Below are 26,204 nucleotides of genomic sequence, written 5' to 3' on the forward strand. Positions count from 1 at the left end.
GAAGGGCCTTGAGGGGGAGCCATATGAGGAGCAGCTGAGGGCACTTGGTCTGTTTACATGACTTGGAAAGCAGGACTACCTAGTCTTGCTTCAGCTGAGTAGTCAATATGGTCTGATAGTTTTGCTATTGCTGCTCTTATGTGAAAGGAAGGCCTGGTTATTTGAACTACAAAGGGCTTGGACAAGCTTGAGTGTTGGCAGACCCTTTCTCATAAAGTTTCTCTTAATACAACCACATTTATGAGTTGTCTCTTTGTTGCTCTTAAAACGGCTTATCATAACAGGCCTTTTGACACATCTGTTATCAATTATAAATCTGTATTTAATTAGCCGAAAATAGAAACTGTTCTGTAACTACAATCAAGTCATCAGACACGAAAAAGGAAAATTACCATTTTGCCCTTTGTTCAGGTAGGTTATCTGCCACCATCAGCTGTCCCAGAGAATAGCGACCCTGAATAGGAATACTGTAAAGAATGAGGTGAGAACAAAACTGTTCATCTAGAAACTGCATAAATTACCTTATTTATGGCAGCTGGATGCAGTTTGATATTCTCAGTCATGCCTTGCAGAAGTTCTTATCTACCATGGTGTGTCCCTACTCTGTGTCAGCCTCCACCTTTCACCATCAGCCACTGTCTGGAGGTACTGAGGCTGCTCTTTCAGATGTGCAAGGTTTTGGACTGGGAAGGGGTGGGCAATCACCTGTCTAGTTCTAGAAACAGTGCAATGTGTTTACATGCAGGATTGTATGACATGGTTGACTGCAGTAACAGAGCTGGGCTCAGTGATCTGCAGAAGCTTTGGGCCAGTAGGTTTAACAACAGGAAGAACAGGATTTTTGTTTTTTGTTTTTTTTTTTTTTAATGTATCTGAATTCAGATGGTGCCTCATCAGTTATATGCAATGATTAGGAGCCAGAAGAACACATCTACATATATTTCCCAGACATTAAATGATTATTCCAGTGTAGTCTGGAGCACCACCTCACAGCAGAAGTTTGCCTCCAAATGGGCTGCAATCCTGGCATAATCATTCATTTTTCAGGGTATGTACTGAATGTGCCACATTTAACTTCTCACACCTAATCAATTACATAAAATTCTCAGGTAAACACGAGAGCAGGAGCTCCCTATTTGATCCAAATGGCATGTTAATCCTGATGTTATGCTTACATAAGCTCCTCCAAGTCTAATCAGCTGAGGAACCATGAGAGAGATGTCACTGAGCAGAAGAACTGTATCCAAGTGTTACCTGTACATCCACCCCCTGACACAACTGTGCTGCCTTGGAGGGAACCAGAAGTCTTTTCAACACTTTATTCATTTACTTTATACACCTTGTTGGCAGATTCTTACGTATCCAAGGCTGTGGTGATACATGTGCTCAAGTCCAGTTGTAGCCATATTACTCCCATTTTAATTAGGCAGTTGGACACCAGGCACGGCTGGAGAACGGAACAGTGCTCGATGCTGCTGTCCACATCAAACCTGATATGCACGTTCTCCGGGCTACAGACTTACAGTGTCAAGGGAGCACTTTGGTTTAGGAACAGTTACATCTTTTGCAACTACTCTGGTCAGATACCAGGAAACTTCCATTCATCTACCTCACAGCTGCTGTAACGTGGCGATGTAGCAACTAACGAAAAAAACATCCCTCTCTTATGGGAGCAAGTGTGCCTTCCGTCTTTAAAACTGTCCTTATCGAAGAAGGAAGGGCTGTGGTTTGAGGTGCGCGATGCCCGGTGGGGCGGTCCATTGGCGCGGGCGCGGCTGCCCTGGGTGCGGGTTCAAGCCCCGCCGCTCCCAGCGGAGCCTCCCGGGGCGGGCCGGTTCCCTCCTCGGCGGCGCCGGGCGCGGACCCGGGAGCGGCTCCATCCCCGCCGGAAGAGGAAGGCGGCCGGGGCGCCGCGGAGGGCCGGGGAGGAGCCGCGGCCGCCCGCCCGCAGCATCCCCAGGGAAGGCTCCTGCCGGCGGGGAGGCCGCCCGAGCGCCCGGAGCAGCGGTAGGGGGGTGCCCCGGAGCGGGGAGGGGGGCCGGGGAGCGGGCCAGGGCCGCGGAACGGGGCAGGGCCGGGCAGGGGCACCCGCAGGGGTTGCGGGTCCCGCGGCTGCCCGGGTGTCCCCGGCGGGACGGGACCGCGGCTCCTCCCGCCGCATCCCTCCGGGGCCGCCCCTTTCCCGCCCGGCGGCCTCGCTTGTCCTCTGCACTTCGGCTGCTCCGGGAAATTGCTTTTTGATTTTTGTTCCCCAGCCCGAGGCGCCTGCCCTTGACCTGAATCAGGGCTGTGTTAAGGAGTCAGAGGAGCCTTCTCGAGGCTCAGCAGGTAAAGCCGGGCCCAGGGAATTTCAGAGGGGGAAAAGTGGAGGTAGAGAGAACCCCAGAAGGATGGAATTCTTGCTGCTGGAAGATGACAAATCTCAGTTTGTGCGTTCGGGCAGGGCCAGCTTTGCTGCCGATCCCTTGCGGGGGGCACGGCATCAACCCCCGGACTGACGGAGGTCGGAGGCAGAAGTGATGAGACACAGACGAGGAATCCCGAGGGAAGGCTGAGAAGAGCCGAGGCAGGGTCAGCGAGTGTCAGGGACACACGTGTCCAGAGAAACAACTTCCCTAAACTGAAAATCCTCTACCAGCACGCCTCACAGAAAGCAGATATCGTGGTGGAGGTGAAGTGTTCTGTTTTTGCTGACAGGATGCCAGGGCCTGTAAAGTGTTTGGTGGTTTCCTGCCTAGCAAAAAATATGGAGAGGTTTGAACAACAAAACTGATGGAGCACAAAGGCAGAAACATGTAGTACCTTGGGATGTTGCGTAAGGGAAATTGCAACCACGTAGCCAGAACTGGAGCAGAATGGAAAGGTCAGTGCAAGCATCGAGTTCAAGCTGCACACTAGCCAAAATGTTCATGAGGGTATGGTGTGAAGGATGTTACCCTCTTCAAATAACCCTGGAATAAAGTTCAGCTTGGTCATACAATTCAGTGGATGAATAAACAAATTGTGAGGATAAACGATTGAATCTCCCATAATGAACCCATCTCTCAGCTGTTGGCTGGGCCAGAGAGCATTTGTTTAAAGAAATGCTTATTTTGGCTCCAGATGCTCTTGGGCAAGCAAATAATGCTGAATATTTGTAGCCATGATGTTTTACCATTTTAAATAAAAGGATCTTGAATGTAAATCTGCCAGTGATCAGACCAGTTTGGTTAAGAGCATTGCGCCAGGAGTTTACTGAGTGGATTGCAGGTGGCCCTCTTCCATGGTTGTTTATCTCATGGCATTTGAACTTTAATAATGGTTCAGGGCTGATAAACTGAATCCACAGGTAAGAAAATGTCACAATAACATTTACTGTTGAGCATGACAAAGTGTTATGACCTTCAATTAGTGTAATATGGTGTTCTATGCACAGCTAAATGTAATATGGTATGTCTGGTCTGGAATAGAATTTATATTAAGAGTTGCTCACTGTTTTCACTCCTGACTCATGAAAGTCAATGAATATTTTTGTATTAATTGGCTTTGGATGAAATTCTGTCTCCTTTTTATTCTTTTAGTGCAACAAACATTGAGGGATTTTTGCAGTAGAAGCGACTGCAAATTTCTTTGTTTTATGACTGAGATATCCTGTATTGTTTCATGAGTCTGAAGTTTATGAAGTCCGTGGTTTATGCATTACTCCTGGATTTTGATGTGTGTTGAAATGTTGAAACAGAGTATTCTTTCAGAATAGAGACTGGCTTCTTTATTTGTTAAATACTCAATGATATATGGCCTGCATCCTTCTTTAGGACTTTAAGACAGTTTTGGAGTATTATCAAAGAGAGTTGATAGTTCTGATATTTCTGCCAAAATAAAAATGCTGCCTTAATCGTTTGATGCCCCAACTCATACAGCCTATCAGTGGCTGTCACCTAGAGAAAGAAATACAAAATCAAGTTTCAAAAGGTTCTTGTGTTGTTTCTTAAATTGCTGTTGCTCTCTGGGATTTATCTTGAAGACAGCATTTGTGCAATAGTTAGGAAGCCTGCCTTTTCTTTTTTAAATTTGTTCTTGTTTTGGTCATTTCTCGTATACACTTGAGGCATAAATAAACTATTACTTACTTGAATGTGAATATTTGGAATAGAGTGCCCTTTCTTACCTATTTTTCTGTAATGCTGAGTTGGAAACATTTGGGACCATTGTATAAGCGTTGCTCACATGTCAACAAACTTCAAATGCTCCTTAGTTCTGTGTTTTATTTGAGATTCTCCTATAGTAGAGTTTGTTATTTTACTGCACTTGTAGCCTGTTCTTGATGCAGACTTGGTGCTGAGCTGATAATGAAGACTAGAAAATTGAGGTTCTTGTTCCCTTGAAAACCAGATAGCTTAATATAGCCAGAGCTAATGTTTATTTTTGTGAAGTCTGTAGAAAGCAAGAATGAATCAGCAAGATACTCTTATGAAAGGCCTGCAGAAGACTTCCTGTTGACTGGATATAAATGTAATTTTTCTTAGAAGCAGAGCACCTGGGAACATGGCCCTGCGAGAGAGAGGAACCAGCACCAGCTCCATGGATGACAAGAAAGGGCAGAACAGTAATCGAGTTATTACAACTGTCTTCCTGGCACTGTTCATCGACTTGTTGGGATTTGCTCTCATCTTGCCACTGTTTCCTTCCATCCTTGATTATTACAGCCAGACTGAGGTAAGGAACAAAGTCAGCCCACAGAAAATGTTAAGTTCTTTAGGGAGGAATGAAAGAAAAATCACTTGCCTTTGGGCAAACCAATTAGCTGTAAGCAGATTAATAATTACCCAGCACATTTAAATGGTTCACGGGGCTGAATTTATTTGTGAACCTGCATGAGATTCTTTGCTCTTGCTTTTTCATTAAAATGAAGGGTTTGTTTTGAGGAAAATCCAGGTATTTCTCACACTGATGTCAGTGGTGAGACAGTTCATCATGCTGGAGTTTATCTAAGAACCACAGGGACGAGAGCTCTCACCCCTCTTGACACTACCCCTAGTGTTATGTTCCATCTCACCCTTCATCCTTAGTGGGGAGCTGGTTGCTGGTCTGGGAACACAGAGCAGAAAGTCCTGTTGGTTCCCAGCTGTGCTCATTAACACAGGTGTTGCTGCTCAAGATGAAGGTGTTGTCATGGGAGAATTGTTTCTGCAGCCCACACCTACAACTCTCAGCCCCTTTCTAACCCACTCCAACTGCAGCTGTAGCTTTTGTCCTTCTTACAGCCCTATCTCTAACCCTAACCATGGGCTCTGATCTCCAGGGTCTTCACCCACTTCCAGTGTATTTTCTATAGCCAAGGCCTTCATCTTCTTTTCTGGGCCTCCTTCTTTTCAAGTCGTCCTCCTCTTCTCAAGAACTATTCTTTTTTTTTTTGCATCACCTTTTCTTTCTGGACCTACAGTCCCCTGGTTCTCCCAGACAGAATAATCTATGTGCAGTGGGATAGACTGTGTCTCATTTTGCTTTATGAATTGAAAGATTCAGGGTATGCCTGTTCAGTTCAGGAGTTAGCAAATAGCAAGCCTGATGGTTTAAAAACATTCAAATTCAGACATTCCTCCACCCAAACACATACACCCAACTATCTGCTGCCTGTTAGCATGCACAATTTTAGCTATTTTTAGCCTATGACAACTGATCAGTGAAGAAATTTTCCCTTGTGGGGAGAAGAAGGGAAGGAATCATCTAACATTGCCTCTAGTTTGCTAGGCTCTGATGCTGTCTTTGAAAATAAAACAGAGAGACTGCCTTCCTGCTTCTATTTCCCTCTTGTCTGTTTTTCAGGATGGATTCTATTTGTCATTGCAACATGGTGTGGACTGGTTTGCAGGGATGGCTGGGATACCTCCAGAGCGGAAATACAACAGTGTCTTGTTTGGAGGTATGGAAATCAAACAAACAGCCAAAAAAAAAGCATTCTTTTGAAGTTGTTTGCAGTGTTGATGTGAAGAATGACAAGAAATACAAAAAGCATACTTACCTGTTATTAGATTTAGATTTAAGTAACAAAGGAAGTGTCTCTTAGACAATAAATGATTTTTTTTACACCACATTGATAGCAATGAAGAGCTGGGCATCCCCGTCTCTGTCATTTGGAGACACTTAGGCAGGAGGAATGGGCTAACAGGAACCTTATGAAATTCAGTAAGGATAAATTTTAAGTCCTACCCATGGGAAAAAGTATTGCTTGCAATGATACAGCCTGGACACTGACTGGTGGGGAGCAGCTGCCTCTACTCAGCACTTGCTAGACCACATCTAGAGCTTTGCATCCAGTTTTGGTCCCCAGAACAAGGAAAGGCATTTATACACTGAGGGGAGTTCAGTGGGGGGCTGTGCAGAGGGAAAGTTGGGGCCCTGGATTACTTGGCAGCTACTGGCAGCCTTCCAGCACCTCTGGGGAGGTCATGGAGAGCCAGGCTCTTCACTGAGGGTGATGGGAGAAGGAGAGGCAAAGGTATAAGTAGAAGCAGGGGAGGTTCAGACTGGAGATAGGGATGAATATTTTCACAATGAAGATGGTCAGTGGAACAAGCTGCCCAGAGTGGTTTTTAGTCTCCATCCTCAGAGATTGTCAAACCCTGACTGGGTGGAACCCTGAACAATCTAGTCTGACCTCACAGCTGACCCTAAGAGCAGGCAGTTGGAGTAGGTGACCTCCAGAGGTCCCTTTTAACCTGAATTATCCTATGATCTTGCTCAATTTGCTCTACGGATTGTTACAGAAATACAGGCCTGCTGTTCCTTATTGTCAGACTGCCAGCTGGGGGTCAGGATCCTGCTGTGCTGGGCCTTGTGCAGTCACAAAAATTACTCTCCCTTCACAACTGATATGCACAAGATTGGAGATCAATCAGTAGGAAACAGTGGAAATAGAAACTTGTGAGTTCCAGCCTTGCCTCGCCCTTGGGTGGGTATAGTGCAGCACTGCTTCTAAATCTCATTAGTCCTATTAAAAGCAGCAGAGCTGCTGCCTTGCAGGGTCCAGAAACATTTGCTGTCACTAGGACACTGGTGTGGATGGGCTCCAGCAGGAGAAGGGAGGGAAATCCAGCAGCATATACGTCATGTTACACAGCAGAGACTCTTTTGGCTTCTTGCCATCTAGACAGTTGTGTGGAAACTGTGATTTGAGAGTATGAAGATGTGAGAGTGACTGGGTTAAATTTAGGTAGGCCCTCTGGACCCTCTGCTTTTAGTGAGCTGAGGCCTCCCACAAGGTAAATATAAAAATATTTAAAAATAAAACAAACCACAAAACTTCATTAGAATAGGTGTGAATGTATTGTTACTATTTAAAGTGGTTTATTTGGGTATAACAGGCATTGGAAAGTTTATAAGCATTTTTTTCTCTTTCCCACAGTTTCCTTGCAGGCATGATTTTGTTTCTGTGCTCATTTTTTAGTCAAATTACTGGCTTTGAATGCTAAGAAGTAGTTTTCTTTAATCCCTCAGAAGCTGCTTTCTGTCTCCTCAAAGGCCTGACTGCAATCCCCCTCTTTGCACCTTCTCACCATCTCAGACTCTGTTTAAACAAGGGGCTGGGAACCCCCAGTGGAGTTCAACTTGTTGTTTTTCTTTTACCTGCCATGTCATATACCCTTTGGAATGGTGTATCCCTTGACTTGGCTCAGTTGCTCTCAAGGGGAACAAGTCTACCTCCCTGCTCATTCCAGAGGAGTCCAGCTGACTCTTTTGCCCTTTAAAGAAAATACAGCATCCAAGTGGGAACATGCAAATAAAATAGCCACTGCTTGTCTCAGAAAGGAAGTTGGTATCTGTCTTCTCTCTCTAGGAGAAAAGTATTAAGAGAACTTATTTAGAAGCAGTATCAAGTAGGGATGGGACTGTTCACTGATTACCTGGCAGTCACAGCCAGTGAGGGTGCAGACAAGGTGGCTAAATTAACCTGGTATCTGTCACATTTGGCTTCATCTCTTCTGCTGTCTTTGAGGACAGCTTTTCTTAATGAGCCATTTGATTTGCTAAACCAGCTGAATTTTTCTTCTTTTCTTTTTTTCTGGATTATTTTCTGCCAGATTGAGTTGAATTAACTCACTGGAGAGTTGACCAAGGCTGCAGAAGCAGGGGAATATGGGCAAGCCATTTTAGTTGTAGTTAGTTCCTGTCTCAGTCTATCCTTTCTGAATGCACCTTAAATGTCAGTAGTGGAAAGTTTAATTATACTTGTTAAGCAGAGGCTGTTGCAATCTCCTTCAGCCTGTATTCCTTCATTGCCCTCATCTGTCACAAAGAGCATAGGATTGGAAAGGTACTTGCAAGATCATCTCTTTGTTTCTCCCAGTGCAGGATATATTCTTCTTTCCTTCATCTTTTCTTAGACTACAACCTCTTTAGGTCAGAAACCTTCTCTGCGCACACAAGGCCCTGAGAGCACCATACTTGGTGATTCAGGAGCTGTATTTCAGCTGGGACCTGAGCCTTGTCTCCAAGGCTGTCTCTGTCCCCATCTCTTGGATGGACCTTGGACTACATTGGAGGTGTCTTGTCCCTCGACAAGTCATCGCACTCACATCATGGTCTTGTTTCCACTCCTCTCTCTGCCCCTGGCTCCTGCTGGTCTGGACTGGATTCTCTGAATGGACCTGATGTATAACCCTTGCCTTGCCTGGGACTGTCCATGGGCCCTGTCAGCAGCACCCTGCTCTGCCCAGCCTGCCCAGCTCATGTGGGATCCAGCCTGGTGAGGGCACTGCCAGTGCCGTGGTCACCCTCAGCTCCTGGCTTGTTCCCCCATGTGGAACAGCCCTTTTGCTGCAAGCTAGCTTTGAAATATTTGGCATGAGTGGGTGTTTTTACAGTGCTAGAAACACAAGGAAGAGAACTGTCTGCCATAAACTGCCACTGTACCAATCTGTAAGATTTTTTACTTTTTTTTTTTTTTTTGAGTTCTGTTATCACAAGCAGCTGTTCTCGACAAGGTGCACAGAATCAATACTCTGCCTTCCTCAAAGCTGAAGGGAGCAGAACTTCTGGTCTGTCTCTACTCTGTCTTTTAAATCTTTGATAGCTGAAGGATCTGAGACATATAACCCAGTTTTTCCTTTAGAGAAAAACTGACAGCAAGGCATCTTTTGTCTGCTTGTTGAGAGTGTAGTGCAAATTATTAAGTCTGTGAAGCTAGAAATGGCAAGAGAAAAGAGGAATTAAAGATCACAGGAACTGGAGGCAGATTTCAAAGACTCTTGGAGTCTGTTGGAATCACTTCTACCTCTTAGGGTGCCTCACCAACAGCAGTGCTTAAGTCCTTCTTTCCATGATAAAAAGGAAAGAAAAACTAATTGTGACAGAATCAGGTTCAAATAATCAAAAAAGTCTTAAAAGAGCTGTGACTATTAAAGACTGTGTTATCTCTACTTTAAGAACATAAAATGTATGTAGTCAGCTGGGGAAGCATTGGAGAATCATCATTCCATTATAATCAGTGGGTTCCAAACCCCTTCTCACCAGTGAAGTAACCAGTAAATCATCCAGTTTATGGCTGTTACTTGGTCTGTCTGGGTATGTGGTCTGTCTGTAATTGTGCCTCAGTTAAGTAACAATGCAGGGTTAGTGTTTTGAGAGCAGCTTAGTTTCAGAGACAAAGCTGTTCTTTATAGCTGCTGTTTTACATTTAATTTCATGTTTCTAAAGGAGATAATCTGATAGGTCTTGAACAGGTTGGCTGTCTTTGTGTTTAAGATGAAGGCAGTAAGTCTAATGATATATAATTTTTTTTTATCTTTTTCTTTTAGGTCTGATTGGCTCAATCTTTTCCATCCTACAGTTTTTCTCCTCTCCCCTCACTGGTGCTGTGTCAGACTGCTTGGGCAGAAGGCCTGTCATCTTGATGACAGTGGTAAGTGTCACGTGCTGATTTCAGTCCTGGTGTCTCAGTACACAGTGGAAGGCACAAAGATCTTGTGGTCAGCACAGAAATTGAACTGTGTTTGAATTGTGACAATCACAATCCAGTTCTAGAATTGAATGTTCTAGGTCTGTTGGTTGCTGACTGTTTCTTGCCAAGTCACTTGGCCAGACTTCCAAACAGAGTGCTTAAGCCGAGCTTCTCAGACCCAGAATTGTACATAGAGGGCATCAAAATACTTACCTGGTTCTGTGGGTTTCGGAAGTCCCTTTACCCTGTATATGGGAGTATGACTTCAGATGCTCTGTTTACAAATGTTAGACTTAATCCCTGTATAGTTTAGCTCCCCAGGTGACTAAAGAGGGCTGATCATTTCATGACCCTTTTCACAGAGCCTGGGAATTGTTGGTTAGGAAGTGCTATACAGCAGTGCAAGACATATTTCTTATGAACATGAACATTCTCCAAGATGTTTTCTCTGTTGCTGGTCAGAGTATGGGTCTCTAATAGCACAGCAAGTGCATACATAGGTGGTGGAACTTGACTGTGTAGGACATACAAATTACCCATATCCTGTAGGCTTTGGGGAGTTAATTAAATAAGCATTTGTGCTCATGATTGATTATGAAATTTAAGGGCTAGAACTGTGAGTTCTTCTTATTTTGAACTCAAGTTCCTCTTGATGTTGGAAACAAATGGAGTGGGATGTACAAAATGTTTTGTGCCCAGGACTGCTTTAACTTCCACTGAACTTTGCTCTTCTAGTTTTTTTTTGAAATATCACAATTACATGAAGTTTGTATGGATTTGTTTCTACTTCTTTTACATCACTGTTCAGGACACAGTGCAGTTTGAGTGTCTTCAGCCATTTCTGTTACGTGGGTTTTGGAGCAGCCATTGAAAACAAACGAAAAAAATTAAATGTTTAGCTGGGAAATGTGCAGAAATTATATATCAGCTTTGCTTTGCTTTATAAAGAACCCTTTCTTGCTTCTGCAGATGGGTTTGATAGCATCATACTCACTATGGGCTGCCTCTAGGACTTTTGGCGTTTTTCTTCTCTCCAGGATCATAGGGGGAATAAGCAAAGGGAATGTCAGCCTCTCCACTGCTATCATTGCTGACTTGCACTCTCCAAAAGCACGGAGCAAGGGCATGGTGAGTTACACTTGTGGGGTATGTGTTTAGGTTTACTAGGTAACTTTTATTAATTTTAAGTGCTCAGTATGTCTTCCTCAGGTGTGTATTCACTGATCAAGTGAAAACATGACTTTTCATACCACCTTGCTTCTGAAAACATGCCAGGTCATATTGCTGAGAGCTCTTGGACTTTGCTTGCCAATGACCTTCACCTACAAGTGAAACACAGATGTTCTGGAGGTGGAAAAACTCTCTCTCTTTAAGTGTTAGAGCTGTTACTCTTGCTTAACTTTAATTCTCATTATAATAGCATTGAAATCAAAAGGTCTTATGGTTCAATTTTGGTAGCTGGAGGCCAGTTACAGAACAACCCATTTTTCTCGCCTTTCCAAACTGTGGAAGCACAGCACCACAGCACAGTGTGCCTCAAGACTTCCTTGGATGCTGCACTGGCTTCAGGATCTGAGCTCAGTGGGTAAAGGATGTGACATTTGGCTGACTGAGCAGCAAGGAGTGTGAGCAGCTGCCCTATCCCCTTCCAGAAGGCAGTGGCCCAGATGGAAACACCCTGCAGGCTGAACTTGGCCTGTGAATTACCAGTTATATCTTTTAAAAACCTTGGGGGCCCAAACTTCTCTTAACAGATTGTTATAAGCCACTCTGTGGGACAGCTGCTTCTTGGGAGGAGAAAGCTTTAGATTTCACAGTAATAGCTAATGGATTTTCCAAGCAATTTATTATAGTCCTGGTGAGCCAAAATAAATTTTTATTTGTGGAGAGAGAGAGCCAAACAGCATTAGTAAATAAAATGGGTCAGGGCCTATTTTTAGGGCCTGAGAGTAAGTCCCTTAGTACAAGCATGGCTCACATCTGTATGGCTTATATCCTCTTCTTTTCCAAAGCAGAGTAGGCAATGTTTATTCTGCTTTCTGGGAAGCAAATAGCATCTGACTGATGCTGTTCCCAAACCGTGATGGGCCATTGCCTGTTCCTGCCACTTCCTTGACTGGACAGAAAATAAAATCAGTGATTTGGAAAGAACAGGTTTCTCACACTTCATGCTCTTTTCTGTGCCTCCCTACATCATGGGGGTGATTAGGTTCTGTGTCTGGTTGCATTTCTTTTAAGAAAATGTCAGGAAATCCAAATTGTTTTAGAACTGAGCTACCTGAATGGAAAAAATGGTGTCTAAAACTCCATGTCTGTGTTCACTGTATCCCTGCAGGCCATGATTGGTGTTGCCTTCTCCCTTGGTTTTACCCTGGGCCCCATGATCGGTGCTTACCTTGCCATGGAGCCAGAGAAAGGAGAAGTCTTCTATCTCCGATCAGCACTGTTAGCTCTCATGTTTGCTGTGGCTGATTTAGTGTTCATCTTCTTCCTCCTTCCAGAGACACTCCCCAAGGAAAAACGGGTAAATGGACTATCAGTCTCGGGATCTGTGGGGTTTTTTGTAAAAATAGGATTTGAGAATTGTTGAAATACTGGAAACAATGGTTTAGCCAGTATCTCAGAAATTTAGCTCATTCCTGGGATTAGGATTATTATTCGGGCTGGTGTCAAAGTGGTTGCATGGTCATAGAATCATAGAATATTTTGGGTTGGAAGGGACCTTAAAGATCACTAGTTCCAACCCCCCTGGCATGGGCGGGATCACCTTCCACTAGACCAGGTTGTTTGAAGCCTCATCCAACCTGGCCTTGGGATGGTCTCATCTCCTAGCCCAGTGTAATATGAGAAGTATAGTTAACATGGCTGCTTAATTGCTAGTTTTGATGTGTTGGGTTTAAATTTCTCAAAACCTAATGCAAGCATGGGAGGGAGACAGTGAAATTTAAACTGTGTTCACAAGGACTCCTTGGGGAGGAATTTCAGCTAATCATAAAAGTAAATAAATGCATGAGAGACTGGATTTTCTTTCTTTTGGCCAGTATATGTTAAAAATTTTCTTAACTATTATTCTTGTCTTTGTTTGAATGACCCTGAGATGAGCTCAGTTGATTAGAGTGTGGTGTTGATAACACCAAGGTTGTGGGTTTGATCCCCATGTGGGCCATTCACTTAAGAGCTGGACACGATGATCCTTCTGGGTCCCTTCCAAGTCAGAAGATTTTGTGATTTTTGAATATTTTGAACACTAAAGTAGCAAATTACTTATTTCTGAGCTGTGCTTTCTTCTACAGATATAAAATACCTACATGTGCTAAAATTCAGGGATTATTTGGATTTTTGGGGCCAAAACTCCTGTTATCTCTGGTGTCTAAGCAACACTCAGCTGTTGGAGTATGCTTGGTCTCTGGGTGGCCAAACCCCTTTGACACTGAGAACTGTTCAGGAAATTTTGTCTGCAATGTCCTACCAGGGCACAACTTTAGACCTCCCTTGAATGTTTCCCAGCAGGTTGTGTCTGGTGTGAAGTCAGTTGCTCACATTGTGTTCCCAAGCACTACAGCTATTTTATTTTTTTCTTTTTATCAACTCTTCCATGTGTCATCTGTTCCTCTTTCCTATTTGGCCGTTTCTAAACCTTCTGGATAAAATCCTGTTCTTAGAGCTGCACACTCTGGGGTGGTGGCATCATGTTGAAGTAGGGAAGTGCTGTAGAGCCAATCTTTATTCTATGAACAATTCCTCCCTTGCTGTAGAGTGATTAAATGGCTCCAGTGTCTTTTAGGACTGTGTGATGACTGAATATGTCCCTCCACCTTTTATTTATCCTCTGGAGAGTTCTTCTGATAAGCTGGTCTGTGTTAGCCAACACGACTGAATTTTGGTAAGAAAAGAAGGGCTCTGTTGCTGCTCCTGGGGCTCTGTCCCTGTGCAGCAGTGGGGATTGCACGAGGTGCTGCTCAGGGTCAGGTCCCAGTCACACAAAGTACACGGGGTGTTTGCTTGCTGACAAGAGAGTTGTTTGTCTGGCTTTGGGGCCTCTTGTGATTGATCTCAGGGTTGGTGCTCATGTGCCATCTCTTCTCAGCTTGCAGTGGCCCCATATGATCCACGTGTTCCAGCATATTTGGAATATGGGCTGCTTTGCTCTCTTCTTTGGTAATTACTCTTGCTTTCTGAGTGGGAGGGGAGCAGTTTCCTTGTCCTGTGGATGACAGAGGAAAGGCAGGTGTGTTGGCTGCCTTTCTGGAAGTTGGCTGGGCTGAGCTGGAGCAGGTGCTCCCACAGTATAGGAGTGGAATATGCTGGAAGGACAAAGCTGTAAAAAGAGGGGAAACGCTAATGATAACTGGATGTGCCAGTGGGATCAGACATCTGTTTCCTTGAGATTTGCTGTGTTCTCATTATACCCTTGTTTCTCTGTCAGTCCACTTCTCACAGGAGAGAAGTATTTCACATTGATTCATGTTGGAATTAACCCCTAGAAAGGGAAATATGGATGGGCACAGGGGGAACAAGGATGAGTTTTCATCCAAAGACATCAGAATTTTTACTATCCTCCTTCCTCTTTTTCTCAGTTGTTCCACGAGTTGACCAGGTAAAGAGAGACCAGAGCTGCACTTTCTACCTGACAGACACTGGCCTTAAGTGAGGTAGCCAAAACAGCTCCTAGTGTGGCCTGTTTGGGAGAAGGGAGGACTAGAAAGGTCTCTAGTGGAATCTGTCCCATTTAAGAGCTTTTGAGTTAATTTTTAGCTAAGCTAGTCATGGTCAAGGCTGCTAGTTGGAGGGAGAGTTTTACAACTCTTTTTTTTTGGTGCCCAGGTAATGGTGCAAGGACTGTGTGTAGGGCTATGCAGCATCACTAGCAGACTTGTGGAAAGACAGAGCTGTGCTCTCTGCATACTAAACAGTGTCTGGTTTGGAGGGCAAGGCTGCAGCTTGGAAGGCCCAGGCTACATTCCTGATTTGGACTGACTCTGCCTTCAAGATGTGTTACTGAGTCTCCCTGCATTAAAGGAAATCAGAATAAACAAAGACACTGTGAAAAAAGTCACCATTCAAGGTGACTTCTAGGGTGATCATGGAGTAAAACTGAGCAATTTGGGAGTAATAAATCATAAGGATAGAAAATAAAAAATTGAATACAAGTTAAATGTTGCAGATTTTGAACCTGCAAAGAATCTAAACTTCATGGAGCTGCTGACATGGACCGTGTGTACTTTATTTGGGGATGATGAAGCTCATTAGTCAGTTTTAGGACAGTGTTTTCATTATCAATCAGTGGGTGAAGTTACTTCTAGCCCACTGTTTCTATGGCAAAGAGAGGAGAAACTGAAAGAAATGTAGGTGTGCAAACACACAAACCGCCTATGTTAAAAACATCTAATACGTATGCATATATTTCATAAAACACTTAAGATTTTAAATGTATGCACCACACTAAAATCAGCCTTGTAGTACAAAGCAGCTTGGCATCTTGTCTGACATGGATAATAATAATTCAAAATGGGTACAAACTGCAGGGGATTTTTATTACTGGCAAACGTGCTTGCAGAGGGTTGCTTGTGACCAGATTCCCTCTGCTATAGTGCAAACAAAGGCTGCAGGAACTGAGGATTGCTACAAGCCAGCTTCAGGAAATCCTCTTACAGACTTTTCAAAAGCAGGGGCAAACTTCTTGGGTGTGTCTGTTTACTCCCTGCAACACACGCAGTGGGAGGGGAAATAAATATCCCGGTATGTTCTGTGTGGATCAGCAACTTTTATGGCTTTATACAAGCCCAGCCTGGTATATTGAACTGGCTGCTGTTGTGAGACTAAAGGGCTCCAGAGCTCTGCTGTCAGATGCTGAGGAGCTCTGACTATCAGAACAAGACAGGGGTCACGTTAATACCCTATTGAAGGTTGATTTGTTTACAGCTTTGTTAAATCCAGTCCATATGAGTCCTCAGGTCATGCACTGAGATTAAGTTCCACTGATAATTGGACCTTTAATCTCTGCTGTCAAAGGGGTGATAGCTCCCTCCCTCCCTATCTGGGAAGAGAAGGAAGCTCATCAGATAAAGCCTGTGCAGTGCTTTGAAGGTGTGAAATACTACGTGTGATTATTCAGGATTCTTGAGTCTGTCTTATCTCTTCCTGTGACTGCCATGCAAAGTGACAGGCTAAAATCTCCTACTTTAAAAAGGATTGTTTCCTGAAGAATTTAGACGTTATTTCTTTTAGTATTTTCTTCACTTTTCTGTACTTTACATGAAAAATAAACAATTCAAAATTTAAATTCTCTATAGAGGGAAGACTAAGCATCTCCTAAGTGCCTGTGGATATGGAGCAGGGAGAGTGCCACTAGGTGCATAATTAGGTTGAGATGTACAGAGTACAAGGCCCAGAAATGCTATAAAATAAATTTTCCTCTTTAAAAAGCCACACAGTGTGGCTGGGCAGAATCTCTCTGGAAATCTCTCTAAAATATCTCCAAGGAATGTCTCTAAAAATTATATTTTCCTTTTCTTCCCCAGGAGGTGTCACTGGCTGGCTAAAAGAGCAACCAGTACCAAAACAGATTGGTGTTTGATGTGCTGCATATATTGATCTCAGACTTGTAGAACAGGAACAAATCCTCAGCTTCCTGTGAGCTTGCAGGCAGATGTGCCATTATTTTCCCAGTAAATGTTCTCTGGACGTGAGAGATGATGCAAAAGGTGAACCAAATAAAGCCACCTTTGAGGCTGTAGAGCACAAGCCTCTTCTGCCTTATTTAAGAACCTGGAGAAGAATCTGTTTTCTGTCTTCAGTGAAAGGAGCTATCAATGCTCTATCCTTCAATGACAGTGCTGGAGCCAGTTCTGGGGTCAGAAAGTCTGGGTTGTTATTGGGAGCCACTCAAATCCCAATGCCAGGTGCCTTGTTTCATCTCAGATGATTTGTGTAGAGGTAGAAGCACAGCTGACAGTTACTGTCAATTCCTTGCAGTGCTTATTACAGTAGGTTTTTAAATAAACCTCTTTCTGCCTTTGATCAGGTCTCTTCTGTGACATCTGGATTTCAGGCAGCAGTCGACTTGCTCAGTCCTTTGGCTTTATTTCAGTTCTCTGCGGTCACCCGAGGAAAGGAATCCCCTTCACAGGAGAGTAAGTGTTACCTGGCTGTTTATAGTAACACTGTGTCCCTTTTTGTACTGAAAACTTAAAGGGAAAACTTCACTCAAACCCTTTCAGAAGCAGCACTCTGTTTGCTCACCTGCTTTACTAACTCGGGAACGGGGAATTGAAAGTTCCCTGTTTGGCTGGACTTCGGTGCTGTTATTCCCAAAAGAAGGTTTTGGAGGTTTGTGTTTTGAAGACATGATACTTGTATTTTCTTCAGGCACTGGCAGTAAGTTGTGATTTAAAAGGACAGATTAAAAAGGCATGAGTAAGGGAGATGTGAGTTTTCTTATTCAAGCTGCAAACCAGGAAACTTCAGACTGGAATTTTTTTTCTGAATTCAGGACTTGGAGATGCAGGATTTGCTCCATTCTCTACATGAAATTCTTTAAGCTGTGGAAAATAAATCAGTATTTGCCAGGTACACCAACTGATCATTCAACCCTCCTTGCTGCTGCATCAGAAATAGTGTAATATTTGCCTCTTTGGAGAAAACCTGCCAAAGCCTGCATTGGCAGAAAAATAAGTAAGGTAACCTGGCACAGACCATTTGTAGCTTAGAAAAAGGAATAGTGTACTTCAGTCAGTAACATCCTGAGAGCAGCATCAAGGCACTGGGTGAAATACAGGTGTGGATTAAAATAAATAAATCAGTCCCTGTGTAGGTGGAGGTGTGAAAATGAGGTAGAGGGGCTGGGCTGGGTGAGTAAGACCAGGGTGACCCAGAGGGAGATCAGTCTTCTTGTCTCTCCTCCCTTCATAAGAAGGGAGCTGTAGTGGGCAGAAGTCATGTTGTGGTGGTGTGTTTTGTATGGATATTTAAAAAGAGCATCTGAGGTGAGAACTTTTCCCTGTACACTTGATAAATGTTGCTCTACTATGGTGGTTATATTCTCAAGCTATGTTTGAAATACACCACAGTGGTTTTCTCCCCCCCTCATTGGTGTTTGGTTTTTTTGTTTGTTTAGATCTTCAGAATCTCAAGATTTTGGGCTTGGCTTATTTCCTGTACCTCTTCCTGTTTTCTGGCTTGGAGTATACACTGAGTTTTCTCACTCACCAGAGATTCCACTTCAGCAGGTAAAGCACACTTGAAATATAAATGTTGTATATTTTGTCTAGGATGTTTTCCAAAATCTTGATTTAAGGTCTCTTCTTGTATTTTCAAGAGAGGCTTTATGACGTTAGTAAAACCACTTAGAAAGCAACTCTTGTGTTCAGTGAAACTTGGGCTTTGTGGGAAGAATTTATGAAAATACAGGCACACTGTTTATCATGAAAGGAAATAATCCACAACCTCTAATAACTAGAGAAAATCAATACACAAAATTAAATTAAAGCTCCTGAAATATGTATAGCTGGGCTAGTTATATTGATTATTGTAAAACCTTTTCTCTTCTTCCTCAGTGGAGTTTTTCAGTATCAGGACAAATCTTGAAACTCAAAGAGGCAAATGATGGAGGGATTGCTGTGTGATTTTATTTGCTCATCAGAGTTCTGCATTGCATGTGGTGTACAGTCATGTCACAGAGTTTGATTTCCTTTAGTCAAACACTAGAGAAGAGAACAGAATCCATTAACACCAGCTCAGCTTGAAATACTTTTCCTGTCAGGTCATAGGAAGAATTCCAGCCAGGAACGTGAACTTGCAACTTGATCCCTGTGTGTGTCCTTCCCTTTGAGTAATTCTCAGGGGGTTGTCTCATCTTTCCCTGTCTGTGTTTCATTACAGTTTGTGTCTTAACTAATACATGTGTGCCAAGGAAAGGTTTTCTAGTGTATTGAACTTAGTCCTGCACCGTCCGTTCAGGACAGGCCTTAGTGAGATCCACAGCTGAGCGTCAGCACAGGCTGTGAGACAGCAACCTTGTCATGGAGGTGAGACCTTCTAGTTGAGAATGTCCACACAGCTTAGTACGTGGGAGAGGTGAAAAGGAAAACTGAGGAAATATTGAAGGGTGGAGGGAGTAGTGATGTGACCACCTTCCTGGTGCAGCACATGATCCCCACCAGGCCAGTGCCCACGTTGTGCCTTGGTGACCTTAATCAAGCCCTGCAGGAGTTGCTCCTCAGAAACCAACGACTCCTGCGCATGTGGCACAATTGACGTGGTGACTCTTTGTGGGCCCCCCTAGAAATAGCAAAGTACAGCACAGCAGTCTGGAGGGGCTGCAGCATTTGCCAGCAGTTGTCCCATCCACACGACAAGACTTGGAGGTGTCTCTCCTTGCTGTCTGCCTGCCTTGGAAACCGATGTCAGCACGCCAAGGACCTGCACTCTCGTGAGAGCACCAAAAAGCATTTTCTCTTTCCCTGGTTCAGGGAAGGGTCCTCAGGGGCCCTGTGAATCCCAGGGCGGAATGCTCAGTGCGTGATTCCACAATGTGTGTTTTTGCCTCCCTTCCAGCATGCAGCAGGGCAAGATGTTTTTCTTTATTGGAATAACAATGGCTGTGATCCAGGGAGGCTATGCTCGCCGAATCAAGCCAGGAAATGAAATCAGAGCTGTAAAACGGGTAAAAAAAATATTTCTATTTCTTTTCCCCCACAAACCTGATTTGTTAATTTTCAGTCTGAGGTGCAGTGGAGGATAGTTGGAGGCTATATAACTGTATTTGTCAAATCAAAAGAAATTTCTGTCTCATCTACCCAGCTAAATGACTTCTCAAGACCATGGGCACTTACCAGTCTAACTAAACCTTGGAGCATTAGACCATTTCTTATCATATCAGCAACAATATTATTGAAACTGTGTGTTCTTCATATTTAATTGCATTAAGGAATGAGAACAGATCGTCCATCTGTGCAAGCTACGTAAAATGCTGTGAAGATTATGCTTTGTTTCAGTGACTTCTCTTGCTGTGCAGACATTGAAACTACTAAAGCTGCTTCAGAGCTGGTCTCTGACTCTCTTTCTGGGAAATGATTTTCAGTCTGGCCATCTTCATCCTTGACAGGCTTTCCTTAGAGTGTATTTCACTGGTGGGCAGAGAGAAATAGATTCTTCTTCCAGTATCTGATTTGTGACCATCAGTATTACATGTTACAATAGCACGTGCCAGTGTTCAGACCGAAGTTTCACTGACAAAAGTGTACATTGCTTTGTTTTGCTTGGCTCTTTCTTCATAGAGATGCTGCAGCTGCTGTATTGGGATGATGGGGAACAGTTTCCTGCAGCTTATACAACTGTGGGAACAGTAGATATGTCTTGTCCTTTACATTTGTGTGTGGAACTAAACAAAGCAGGTTTCAAGTGTTTCTGAACTGCTGGTGACTACCTGGCAAGAGGTTTGCTCAGGCTGTGAAAGCCTCCATCAATGTATAATAATACACTGATGCCTGTGATTTCAACGGTGGAAGGGTAAAAAACTATTTCCAAACTGCACTGCATTCCAGTGGATCGACTCAGCATTTCTTAAAGTTATTTCTGCTGGTGAAACAATCTCCACCCTGCTGCCTGGCAGGAGAAAGTTAATGGCACGTTGCTTGTGTCACACAGGAAGCATTTCCCTGTGATGAACACTCTGTGTTCCTGCTGCTTTATCCTCCTCATCAGCTTTCTACATGTGCTGTGCCAGCCTGCTGCGTTTGCTGGCACTGCACTGCAGTTTGTGCACACTGATTTTGCCCCACTGATTTTATACTCCTTCCTCTTCCCTGCCCTGAGAAGTGTCATCACCTCTGGATGGTGGCTTCTCAAGAACACCCTGTGCCCTGTGCAGAGACCTACTGGCCCTGCACCCTTCTTTCCATGGATGTCAGTGAGTTTTGTGGGAGTTCCCCCTTTTGCTGAAGTTATTCTGGCAATTTGTGAATCTGCAGGATGTGGCAAATGTGACCTCTCAGCACAGTGGTTACAGTAGCTCATTTATAACTGAATCTTCAAAATGAGGCACTTAGTGGCAGTGAATACCCTCCTTTATCAAACATGCAGCAGATCTGGCCTGTCTTTTCTGCAGGACCTCTGTAAGCAAGGGGGACATCACAGAGGAACTGAAGTCCAGCACTTGGAGGAGATGAAGACTGGTTTCTGGGGGGGTGTGTTGGGGTGTTGACTTTCAGATGCCATTTGCACCCCACCATTTTTCTTCTTGGCTACAGAAATATGGAATCTGAAAGCTAAAGATAAAATCAGCCAATACTGCTGAGAAAAAGCAGATGAGCTGTAGTCCTGCTGCACACAAGCTTTTTGCTCTCTTGTGCCAGCTCAGGAGATGAAGAGTTAAAGGTAGATTTCTGTCCTGGACAACACAGAACAAGAGAAAAAATCCCCCCCAAACGGTGGATCTGTGATAGACAGAACTTGCATGTGGTCTGCAATCATGTGATAGTGAGAGGGAACAGAAAAGTGCCTTGTGCCAGTGTGTGGCCATCCAGGTGACTTTGAAATGCCTACTTGGGAAGAAAGGCCTTTCTGCTTCTGTGTTGTCCCATCAGCGGAAGAGAACTGGCAGGACACCTAGAGTTAGGCTTTAACAAGCAGGGCTTAGATGTAACCGTGTGACTCATTCATTTTGCAGGCTATTATGTTGCTGATTCCAGCTTTCTTGTTAATTGGATGGGCTGCAAATGTGACCATGCTGAGTGTTGGACTGTTGCTGTACTCCTTCGGTGAGCTGATCAAAAGGCACTCTAAGCACAAAGGATTTTTCTTCTTGTATTTATTCACCCTGTTAAAAAAGATGCACTTCTAATTTCAAACTATAAGTAGCAGAAGCTGATGTTTCTGTTTATGAAATACGGAAGAAACAGTGCCTGTTTTTTCTGTGGTGCTGTTTGTATCACAGGAAGTTGTCATGGTGACACTTGGAAGCATCCCTGGTGCTCCTGTTGTCTTGTCTCACTGGGGAGCTCTTGAGGGTGGTTTTTCCTCCCCTTTTTATCAGACCTGGAAGCAAAATATTCACTGAATAGCCCAGCTCAGCTCAGGAAAAGGAGACATCATGTCTTTGTCCCTCCATGGTGGCTGTGTTATTTCTTAGGCCACAGGCTGGAGACCTGCACACGCTGAGGCTGCAGGTTGGAGTTCAGACTGAGCGAGGGCCAGATGTTAAAGTGTTTAGATAAATGCTACTCTGCCAATCTAAGCTGTTATCCAGGGAAACAGTTATGAGTGAAGTTGGATCCATCTACTGCAGTCCCTGTCTGAAAAGAGATTTCAGGTATTCCCAGTCCTGCTAACTATTGTTAAGAAGCTTCAAATATGACTAATTACAAAAGTAGAAGACTTCTCTTTTGCGTGGTACAGCTTGATTTAAGAGCAAACTGTAAACCACAAAATGCATCTATTGAGTAGTTTGTTATTCTATGGCCAGCTGTGTGCTTGACACGTGAGGAGTGAGGGAGGTGTTCATTTTGTCTAACCATGTTTGAGTCTTCCTAGGTGCCCTACTTTGACAAAAAACTCCATCTCTTCCCAGTTAAGCCAGCTAGAAATGCCTCTGTGGGGGGCCCCTTCCCCCTCTCTTCCTCCCTCTGCCCCAGCAGTTGGGGCAGTTAAGGCAACATGTCCATTGTTCCTGCTCTCCAGTTGTCCTTTCCTTCCCAGAAACGACTCTGCTTTGTATGCTTAAGGCGCTTCCCTCTTGGCAGAAAAGCCTCCTCTTTCAGTAAGAGGGCAGTGATTGCCGAACAGCTCTTGGATTTTGTGTCCAAAAATTTTGTAACCTTTTCTTCTTGGACGTGACTGTCTTATTTCCCAAGACAGAACGTGGCTGCCTCTCTCATCCCTGAGTACAGTAAAGCTGTGTGCACGGGGACAGTGTCACTCTGGGCACAGCCACCTCACTGTCTGTTTGGAACATGAGCGATTCCCTGCTCCACCTGAGAAGACCAGAGTGCTTTGGAAAACTACCAGTTGGCTGATCTGCCCTGTCCATCCCTGTCCCGTGGGCTCACAGAGTGAGAGTTACTAATGTGAAACATCTGCTCGGAGCACTCCCGGCTCTGGGCTCTTCGTGCAGGTTGGCTTTGAGGGGGTGTTTTCATTATTGGACTGGATTGAACCTGATGACTCAGTATTGGTCAAATGCCCCAGAGCTCAGCATATTTCTCTGCAGTAGTAACGAGTTTGGGCCACATGTTTTTTTCACTGTTGCTCTTGTAACTGTTCTGAGGTCTGCTGTTCATTAACAGTCTCTTTTGTGGGTTTTTCCAGCTGCAGCCATTGTTATCCCGTGTTTGTCAGCAGTGGTGTCAGGCTATGGTAAGTGTCTTTCCTGCTCTGACTGGCCACCCTTGGCCACATCATTGACCTTTGTTTGGACTTGGCTCAAGTACAGAACTGACCTCAAGTTTAGTTCAGCATCAACAGGATCGCTCGTGGCTTTGGTTCACCTTGGATCCAAGTGTTGGACCCGTGGCCTAGGCTGCTGCTTGGTTTCATAAAAGGCACTTCCCCCAGTGCATTAACAAGGAGAGCAGGAACGCAAACGTTCCCCCAGCTGCTGCCCCGTGTTGTACATGTGTAACCCCAAAGCCATGGCCACTCCTGCAGGATGAGGCTACAGCCAGTCACATCCCTGCTGCTCCGTCCCAGCACAGCCAGCAATCCACGGATGTAGTTCCACTAAGCTTGGCTGGGGGGGGGGCAAACCAGCTGTGTTAGGCTGGCAATGCTACAGCCTTTCCCTTCTATGAGTGTCCTTCACAGAAGGGAAGCTCAGTGGAGCTGCTGGGAGATATCCTGACAATATCCTGATCCTGGGAGACTCAGAAACATCCTGCAAGGGAGGGTAGGGAACCCCCAGACAGGCTCGTACTTGTCTCTCAAAACTGACCACACTCCCTGACTGCTTCAGCACTAACAGCAGTGACCTGTTCAGTGACCATCAGCATCACACTAATTTTGTACTGTGTAAAGCAGCTTGTTCCAAGGGGATGGGGAAACTGCAGCAACCTTATTGCTGGTGGTGATTAAGAAGCTGAAGAGTGGGCAAAGGCCACAAACAGCAGTGAGTGGAGAACAGCCTGGGTTCTCTGAAAGAGACACCAGCCATCCCTGCCAGCAGTGAAATCATTTCTTCCTGGTTCCTTAGAAAAGACCTTCCAAGGGACCTTCTGAAACCTTCTGGCATGGGTTGCTATGTAACCTTGTAACGCAGCTGTAGCTGTATTGCCATCTGTGGATGACACAGTTCTGTAGCTTTGGGTCAGCTGGCTGCCAGCACTGCAGTGCCTGCTGAGGTGGAAAACTAAGGCTTTGCTCATTAATGGCATTGACAGGTGCTCTTATTTAACTTGCATTCACACTTCCATGTTTCTTGTATACCTGTTCCTCCTCAGAAAATCTTGTGTACAACGTAAAGCTTTTTTTTTTTGTTAGGTTCTTTTTTGGTGGGGTGGGGGCAGAATGCACTACAAATTGTCCCTGGACAAGCACTTGTGACAAGCCCTGGTGTTTTTTCAACAAAGCAGTCGTGATTGTCTCGGTTGGAGGACAAATAAGCAGAGATTGGGCAGTGGGTGTGAAGTGACGGGAGGGGGAGAAGCACGTGGGAAGTACCTCCAAATGAAAAGGCTCCCAGAGCTACAGCAGTGCCCTGCCCACACACTGTCCCTGTCCCAAGCAGAACGTCCACACAGCGTAACACTCTCCTCGCACAGGCACTGCCAGCCAGAAAGGACGAGTCATGGGGATCCTGAGAAGCCTGGGAGCCCTGGCCAGAGCCCTGGGACCCATCCTGTCGGCTGCAGGTGAGTGTGGCCTCCTGCTCCCTCCCCTCTTTGGCCAGGAAGGGTGGGAAGGGGAGGTGCCAAAAAGCACAGGTAGCCCCTGCATGGGGGTCAGTTCCCTGGGCCACTTAGGGCAGAGGGACAGAGGATGGGGAAGCGGCCACACAGCAACTCAGAGCTTGAAGACTGAGGCAAAGCCAGAACCTGTTTCCTGACTGCAGCCCTTTGCCAAGTAACTGGTGCTCTGGCTCACCCAACCAGGGATTCAGTAATTCTGTGTTCTCTCTGCATTGTGAGAGCAGCAGCTTTGAAGCATTTACACATCTGCAAGGTCAAGGGCACTAACGAGACAATCCCCTTTCCTTTGCAGTTTACTGGCTGGCTGGGGCCGAGATTTGCTTCACTGCCTGTGGAGTTTTGTTCCTTGTCCCCTTTGCTTTACTTGGGTCTATAAAACAGCAGATAAAGGAGGTGTAAGGAAGGAACCACAAAACTCTCACCAGCTTTCAGGGCCTTCTACAAGACCTGAGTCTTGGCACCCGACCCTGCTAAGCAAATAGGAAGATTTTGATCTTCTGGAAAGAGATACATAACGACTATTTGCAGCAACAACACACAGCAGTTATGTTTAAAGCAGCCCCCCAATCAGGTGGGCTTTGCAAACAGAAAAAAGAAACCAAACCAACTAAACAGAACAAAACAGACACACACACCTCCCCCACAAACAGCTGAGTAAGGCATTAAGATCATCAGAGAAGCAGAGACAGGCACAACAGCAACGGGCCTGGAGCCCTCCCCACTCACCAGGTGCCGTTCCCATGGTCCTGGAGCGCACAGGGGGCTCTGCCCTGCTCCTGCCCCCGAGCAAAGCCTCAGCAGGGGCTCAGCTGGCACAGGAGAAACCCCCAGGGCTGCTCTGACGGGCGGTTTCTGTACAGCAGGTACGAGATCTCTGCAAATGCTGCATCAACGCCTTCAAACGAGATGGTCAAACAAAAGCAAGAAGCACTACAGGCTTCCTGAGCCCCACTGGTACTTTGGTACGGGGCTGTTTTTATTAAACAAATTTGGAGAGATGTTTTATATTTCTAATACTGTGTGATGTTTTTGATGACCAAGCACTGTTCTTTTTGCATTATGAATAAACGGTTACATTGTACAGTCCTATGGTCAGTTAATTACACTTGTTTACACTCATTTAAACTGAACATCCCCTTTTGGTTGAGCCAAAGTGGGTCCAGAACTTCACTGGAGGTGCCGAAGGTCTCCTTGATAGAGCCAACCATGCATGACACCACAGTGCTGACCCCATGATGGGTGCAGGAAGGACCCCTCCACCAGGCTCTGCCTCCTGCTCAGCTGGGACACCCAGGGCAGGGAGCCTTATAGTAGCCAATTTGAGTAATATCTAGAACACATTAAAGCAATCATTAATCAACACATTAATCATTAAGAGAAAACGA

General features: G+C 44.8%; 1 protein-coding gene across 2 annotated transcripts; it reads left to right on the forward strand.

Moving 5' to 3' along the window:
* The first annotated feature begins 1,887 nt into the window (after positions 1-1,887).
* On the forward strand, positions 1,888-26,193 carry MFSD10 (major facilitator superfamily domain containing 10). 2 transcript variants are annotated; one of them, XM_051798381.1, is made up of 13 exons: positions 1,888-2,007; positions 4,506-4,695; positions 5,806-5,902; positions 9,777-9,880; positions 10,889-11,047; positions 12,255-12,443; positions 16,944-17,052; positions 18,036-18,147; positions 19,475-19,583; positions 21,588-21,678; positions 23,225-23,272; positions 24,673-24,762; positions 25,112-26,193. In XM_051798381.1, the coding sequence occupies exons 2-13, from the start codon at positions 4,525-4,527 to the stop codon at positions 25,216-25,218; spliced, it is 1,386 nt and encodes a 461-aa protein (XP_051654341.1). In that variant the 5' UTR covers positions 1,888-2,007; positions 4,506-4,524; the 3' UTR covers positions 25,219-26,193. The 2 variants fall into 2 exon arrangements, with proteins under 2 accessions (XP_051654341.1, XP_051654340.1); XM_051798380.1 differs by lacking the exon at positions 1,888-2,007 and adding an exon at positions 2,051-2,328.
* The last annotated feature ends 11 nt before the right edge of the window (positions 26,194-26,204 follow it).

The sequence above is a fragment of the Manacus candei genome, unplaced genomic scaffold, assembly GCF_025592945.1.
Source record: "Manacus candei isolate 608988 ecotype Guabito, Panama unplaced genomic scaffold, ASM2559294v1 h1tg000048l, whole genome shotgun sequence".
In the NCBI taxonomy this organism is placed as follows: domain Eukaryota; kingdom Metazoa; phylum Chordata; class Aves; order Passeriformes; family Pipridae; genus Manacus; species Manacus candei.